This window comes from Carlito syrichta, unplaced genomic scaffold (genome assembly GCF_000164805.1).
Source record: "Carlito syrichta isolate Samal-C Ts95f unplaced genomic scaffold, Tarsius_syrichta-2.0.1 Scaffold304784, whole genome shotgun sequence".
In the NCBI taxonomy this organism is placed as follows: Eukaryota; Metazoa; Chordata; class Mammalia; order Primates; family Tarsiidae; genus Carlito; species Carlito syrichta.
The window spans coordinates 265,472-273,024 of NW_007248880.1; the positions used below are offsets into that span (position 1 = coordinate 265,472).

At 38.2% G+C, this 7,553-nt stretch overlaps 1 protein-coding gene across 1 annotated transcript; it reads right to left on the bottom strand.

The window, feature by feature from the left end:
- Positions 1 to 2,618: 2,618 nt before the first annotated feature.
- LOC103263279 (putative olfactory receptor 10D3) lies at positions 2,619 to 3,630 on the bottom strand. Its single transcript, XM_008060966.1, has one exon. The coding sequence runs from the start codon at positions 3,580 to 3,582 to the stop codon at positions 2,656 to 2,658; it is 927 nt and encodes a 308-aa protein (XP_008059157.1). The 5' UTR covers positions 3,583 to 3,630; the 3' UTR covers positions 2,619 to 2,655.
- Positions 3,631 to 7,553: the final 3,923 nt, after the last annotated feature.

Consider the following 7,553-nt stretch of genomic DNA (forward strand, 5'->3'; position numbering starts at 1 on the left):
GGGGGGGGGAGGGAGGTGGGATTAACAGTAGCAAATATCTGTCTGGGAACGGGGAAACACCTCATATCAACAGGGTGCCTGAACGAAACGTAATTGTATACCTAACCCTTAATTGTACCCCACAACATCATAATAAAAAATAAATTTAAAAAAAAAAAGAGATTTCCTGTTTTGACTATGAATAATTCCACACAGATTTGTATAGGAAACACAGCTCTAGAATGTGTTGGAAGATATATTAAATAGACTTTTTAACCTGAGTAATAGTAAGCTACTAATTAATGGTACACTACCAAGAAATGTTTCAAATAATTGCAGTCCCAAGGGTTTTAATTTTAAAAATGGGATTAAAAGTAGTTATGTAAACTATGATTAAAATCAGATTTAGTTAAATCAGTAATTTAAGATAAAGGAGATTTTGTGATAATGACTAAACATTCCTTTAAAAATGAATGTAATATTTTGTGTTAATTGTTCATTTATTCTTAAAATGTTAACAAGAAGCATAACAGAGGGAAAATACAGTCTCATTATTACCATTCCTCTGGAAATTTTAGTTAAATTTGAAACCATCTTGGAGGCAGGAAGGGCTCTCAGATCTTTTGTAGGATTCTCCCTTAGCCAATAACAGAGCCTTTGGGATGTTTCTCAGAATCCTTATAAGATTAATTCACCAGGCTAGATTCAAATCAATAGTGTGGCTCAGAGGGAGGATTGTGAGCTGCTGGACCAAGAATCATGAATCAGATCAGTTGAGAAATCAATTAATAGGAAATCAACAGCCATCTCCTTACATGGTATGGGAAAATTTCTAGCGATGGAGATGGAGATCACAGGTGATAGAATGAGGCAGATGGTGGGAACTTGTTTGGGGACAGAGATTTCTCTTTAGCTCTTGTTGATTTTTGTATCCTCAGTCAACTCCTCTTTCCAGACAGACCCAGTGATACAATCAAAGATTCCAGTGCCTTCATCTATGGCTTCTGCTTTTTTTTTTTAACTGGAAGAAAACATAAAGACAAGGAACTTTTCATTCTTATGTGCCCTCCCTTCTTGCTTCTTGGTTTCTATGTCCTTCTGCCCCCTTGATACACGTCATCTATATCCTGAAGTTAAACACACCACTACCTCCCTTGGTTACTGTTGTCTCCATAAGAGTGAAAGAAAATATCATTATCTTATATATGGTATGCTCTAGGACTGGTATAAATGAAGTTAAGTGCTCTCTTTTCATTCCTTTTTTTTCTATCTGGAAAGATTCCTAAGCATTTTGGAAGCAGCTTCTTAGTATTTAAGAGTAAAAGCCTTAGATTCATATCTTGGCCCTATCACAGTAAAATGGAGACAACAGTACCAATACAAAATTGTTTTGAGGATCAAATGAGGTAATTTTATACAACCTTTACCATAATATCTGACAAATAGTAAGAACTCTATAAATGATAATTCTCATACTACTGAACAAAAGACAGAAATTTGAGGCACAAATGGTGAAGAGGCAATTTCAAACAATTATAAACCTGACAGTTCCAAGAATTCAGAGGATTCTGGAAGGAGATTTTGCTATTCAGGTGTCATGTCTAGGGATTTGAGGGAAGGAGTAAAAAAGATAATATGGAGTTGAGTTGAATTTGTTGTTGTTATGTCATAGTGAATCAGGAGGTTTTCTAGTTGGAATCTTAATAACACAGTGCTTAGTATTTTGGTGAAATATGTAAAAAGGTAAATTATGCATAGCCTAAGCAGTTAATACAATGGATCCAGGAAAATGCAAAATATATCTGCCTTCTATGTCATTTTAGATTTATGCAGTGGTTCCACAGAGTTCTTTGTGTAGTCATTTGTGAACCAGAGCTGATAATTTTGATACATATCAAAAAATGAGAAGGTCACATAAGGCCAAGAATAATCATAAATATGTCCTTTGTAATTGTTTTTATTGGAAGAGCAGAACTGTTTGGCAGGTAATGGAATGAACCCTGAAGCTTTAGCATGTCTAGCAAACCCAAGTAAATGTCAGATATAAGGCTGAGGTTTACAAATCTTTCCACTTTCCTTAGTCAGTTAGAGCTGAACTTAATTGTCCAGAGATCTTCAGGAAGATAAATTAAGCATGAAGCAAGCATAGATTGAGGAAAGAACATCCTTGCTGACAAATTCTGTTATTCCCTCTCCAGACAATTGAGGATAAAAAAGAAAAAACTGTATCTTGATTATAACCTTTAATCTGTTAATATTTTAAACATTCGATTACTCTCTAAATCAGGTATTTAAAATATCTGTTCTTCTATTTGTTGCCTTTTCCTCAAGCTTATTTCACACACAGTATGGAGGAGAGTAAAACAGGAAAATGGGAAAAATTGTGAGATGAAAAAGATTCTTTCCAGGGCAGGTGGTTCACCACAGAAGAAAGACAAAATAACAACAGCCAAGGCTGTATTATTTTGAAGATGAGTGCAGAGGCAGAACCTAGGTAAAACAAGAAAATAAAATACATAAAAACATAATGAATTATAATGTAGTGGTCCATACCTTTCAGCAAGTGTTGAAAATTCAAAATCATTATCATATGTGAAGATTCCAGAATGAAATTTTACATATCAGAACAGCAAGAATTTCCACGCCCTGTGCCCATTCATCAGCTTTTACTAACTCTCAGGAACATAGCCTGTGCAATATTTTTTTCAGGGTTATTTTTACTTCCTTATGCCTCAAGGTGTAAATCAAAGGATTCAGCATCGGTCCCACCAGATTCATCAGAATCTGAACCACAGTTCCCAGCATGGGATTGGGTGTGGGCTGCAGGTAGACAGTGATGATGGGTCCAGAGGCACACAGGATGGCAATGAGGTGGGTGCTGCAGGTGGAAAAGGCACGATGACGGCCCTCAGTAGTATGAATACTCAAGATGGAGACTGTGATTCGAGTGTAGGATACAAGGATTAGGAGAAAACAGACAACAGATACTAGACCAACGTTGATGAAGCTCACCCTCTGGGCTAAGGATGTGTCAGCACAAGCCAAGGGCAAGAGTGCTGGGATATCACAGAAGAAGTGATACACTTCATTGGGACCACAATATGGCAAAGTGAAGGTGAGGGAAGTCAAGATACTGGAATGGATGCAGCCTAACAGCCATATGCCAGCAGCTAGAACAACACAGATTCTAGGGCTCATGATTACTGGGTACCGCAGAGGGTAACAGATGGCAGTGAAGCGGTCATAGGCCATCACAGTATACAAGAAGCACTCAATACTCCCAAGGAAATGGAAGAAGAAGAGCTGGGAGACACAGTCTTTGTAAGAGATGAGTCGACTCAGCCCCATAAGATAGAGCAGCATTTTGGGACAAGTCACAGAGGAGAAACTCATGTCAAACACAGACAATTTCCCCGGGAAGAAATACATGGGTGTGTGAAGGGGAGTGGAAGAAATAACAGTCACAAGGATAGACAAATTTCCCAGCAGAGTGCAGGCATAGAAAGGCAAAAATAAGAAAAAAAGTATCATCTCCAGTCCCTCTGTGTGTGGGATTCCCAACAAGACAAACTCAGTCACCATGGTACAGTTCTTCGCCTCCATGAGAGTCAGTCCTGGAGGAAGAATAGGAGGCAGAGGATGTGGAAGAAAGTCCTGGCTTGCTGTCAATCAAGTGAACATACTGGGGAAATAAAATTTCTAATTTAAATGTTTTGTTTCTAAGTAATGGAAAGACTGCTTGTGATCCAAATTACAGGACATTATAATTGGAAATTAACTGCCATAGCCAACTTAATAGTTTCTGTAGCAAATATTTCTGTTGTAGTTATTCCAAATACAGATGCACCTTATTAAAACAATATTTTTAAAATGTTGGAGTGGCCAGGCACAGTGTCTTATGCCTGTAATTATAGCACTTTGGGATGCTGAGACGAGGATTGCTTGAGCCCAGGAGTTCATGACCAGCCCAAGCAAGACTTTGTCTCTACAAAAAAATTGTTTTAAAATAGCCAGGCTTGGTGGCATCTGCCTGTAGTCCCAGCTACTCAGGAGACTGAGGCAGAAGTATCACCCAAGTCCAAGAGTTGAAGGATGTGGTGAGCTGTGATCATAGTCAAGCCCTGGGCAGCAGAGTGAGACTCTGACTCAAAAATAAATAAATTAACTAAATTTTTAAAAAATAAAGCAAATACTTTTTAAGGGAAGGACTTGACCCAGCCAAACATATGCTCCTCCTCCCATGGTGGAAGACTATCAAGTCTTAGAATCATTCAAGAGCTTTTCTATAGCTCTGGATATATGAACTACAACTTGAGAATCAAATTTATGTGTCACCACTAATGACAGCATTATATTTTGTTTCTTTTTTAGTTGAATTATAAAGGTTGAATAAGTACCTGCTTTGCAGTTCAAACCATTTATACAACATGATCTCAGTTCACTGAAGTAGATCTATAGAAAAGAAAACATCAGAGGAATAACAAGGCTCAACTACTCTCCTAAATTAAGGTAGCAAGTACAGGGCAAAACCAGATACCTAAATCCCTTTTTTGTTATTTCTAAGATATTGATCTTTTCACTGTACTGAATCTGTGATGGATCATAGCATTCCTGACCTTGTTAAACTTTGCCCCATTGTTATTCATATTTTTTCTTTTGACATCTCTAGGCTCTGAAAACATTCCTGTTCCTCCTTAGCAAGCAATGGAAAACCAGCATGTCTCCCTGGCATGTACACACACACACACACACACACACACACACACACACACACACACACACACAATATTGTATCTAAGAGAGTACATTTTTTTTTTCATTAATTAGTATTTTTTATTATGGTTTTGTGGGGTACAGTTAAGGGTTAGGTGTACAATGACATTTCATTCAGGCACCCTGTAGATAAGAAGTGTTTTCCCATCCCCTGACAGATATTTGCTACTGTTAATCCCATCCCCTTCCCCCCCATAGTTTCCCAGTACCATCCGTCATTTTCTCATAGTATTGCATTGGATGTTCAAGGTCCATTATATGAGTGAGAACATGTGATATTCGGATTTTTGTTTTTGTGAGAGGTCACTCAGTATTATAGACTCTAGTTCCATCCAGGTTGCAGCGAAATTCATGATTTTGTTCTTTTTTATGGCTGCGTAGTATTCCATCGTGTATATGTACCACATTTTTTAATCCAGTCCTCTTTTGATGGGCAGCATGGTTGTTTCCAGGTTCTTGCTATTGTGAACAATGCTGCGATAAACATACGTGTGCAGGTATCTTTTTTATAGAGTGATTTGTGTTCTTCAGGGTATATTCCCAGTAGGGGGATTGCAGGATCATATGGAAGTCAATTTTTAGAGCTTTTAGGAATCGCCACACTGCTTTCCACAGAGGTTGCACTAGTTTACACTCCCACCAACAGTGTAGAAGTGTTCCCTTTTCACCACACCCTCTCCAGCAGCTGTTATTTTTTGAGTTGTTGATAATTGCCATTCTGACTGGACTTAGGTGGTATCTCAGTGTGGTTTGATTTGCATCTCCCTGATGATTAGTGAGGTTGAGCATTTCTTCATGTGTTTGTTCGCTGCTCGAATGTCTTCTTTTGTGAAGTGTCTGTTCATATCTTTTGCCCATTTTATAATGGGGTTGTTTGTTTTCTTCTTTTCAGTACGTTTCAGTTCCTTGTAGATCCAGGATGTTAAGCCTTTGTCAGACCTAGAGTTGGCAAATACTTTTTCCCAGTCTGTAGGCTGTCTCCCTGCTCTCTTGATGGTTTCTTTGGCTTTGCAGAAGCTTGTCAGTTTAATAAGGTCTCATTTGTTTATCTTCTCTCTTAAGTCCTGTGGGTTTCAGGTTTTGTACAGGAATTGGATGCCAGTTCTGATTTCCAGAGAGTATTTCCTTCCTTTTCTAAGGTTCTTATGGTTTGAGGTTTTACATTTAGGTCTCTGATCCATTTGGAGTTAACCTTTGTGCATGGGGATAGATAGGGGTCCTGTTTCAATCTTCTGCATGTGGTCAGCAATTTTCCCAGCACCATTTACTGAATAGGTTCTCCTCTCCCCATTGGTAGGTGGTGGGGGCTTTGTCGAAGATGAGTTGGTTGAGGCTTGAGGTTTTGCTTCTGGAATCTCAATTCTGTTCCATTGATCTATATCCTGTTCCTGTACCAATACCAAGCTGTTTTGATGATTGTAGCTTTATAGTAAAGTTTGAAATCTGGTATTGTGATACCACCTGCTTTGTTTTTTTTGCTGAGGATTGTTCTGGCTATTCTTGGATGTTTGTGTTTCCATATGAATTCCTGTGTTGTTTTTTTTAGGTCTGAGAAGAATGTTGTTGGTAATTTAATGGGTATTGCATTGAATTTGTAGATTGCCTTAGGTAAGATGGACATCTTCACAATGTTGATTCTTCCGATCCATGAGCATGGGATATTTTTCCACTTGTTCATGTCGGCTTTGATTTCTTTGAGCAGTGTTTTGTAATTTTCATTGTAAAGGTCTTTCACGTCTCTGGTTAGGAAGATGCCAAGGTATTTCATTTTTTTTGTGGCTATTGTGAATGGAACTGTGTTTTTTATTTGGGTTTCTGTTTGTTTATTATTGGTGTAGAGAAATGCGATTGTCTTTTGTACATTTATTTTGTATCCTGAGACTTTGCCAAAGGCTTTTATCAATGTAAGGAGGCCTTTGACAGATTCTCTTGGGTTTTCAAGGTACACCATCATATCATCTGCATAGAGAGATAACTTGACTTCCTCTTTTCCTATTTGAATACCTCTGATTGCCTCCTCTTCTCTGATTGCTTTATCCAGGACTTCCAATACTATGTTGAACAGGAGGGGAGAGAGTGGGCATCCTTGTCTAGTTCCAGTTTTCAGGGGAATTGGTTCCAATTTTTGTCCATTTAGGAGTATGCTGGCTGTGGGTTTCTCGTAGATGGCTTTTACTATTTTGAGGTATGTTCCCCGTATGCCTAGATGTTCAAGGGTTTTTATCAAGAAGGGGTGCTGGATTTTATCAAAAGCTTTTTCTGCATCTAGTGATATGATCATGTGGTTTTTGTTTTGACATCTGTTGATGTATTTAATTACATTTATGGTTTTACGAATATTGAACCAGCCTTGCATGCCAGGAATGAAGCCTACTTGGTCATGATGGATGATTTTTGAGATGTATTGCTGAATCCGGTTTGCTAGGATCTTGTTGAGAATTTTAGCATCTATGTTCATCAAAGATATTGGCCTGTAGTTCTCTTTCTTTGTTGGATCTTTACCTGGCTTGGGTATCAATGTGATGTTGGCTTCGTAAAATGATTTGGGGAGAGTTCCATCTCTGTTCAATCGCCTGGAATACCTTCAGTAGGATTGGTATCAGCTCCTCCTTAAATGTCTTGTAGAATTCTGCTGGAAAGCCAGGGGGCTTTTTTTTGTAGGAAGTTTTCTTATTACGTGGTCGATTTCCTTGATTGTTATTGGTTTATTTAGGGTCTCAATTTCTTCTTGTTCCAACTTAGGTAGGTTGTGTGATGGCAGAAAGTCCTCTATTTCCTTATGGTTTTCAAGTTTGTTCCAT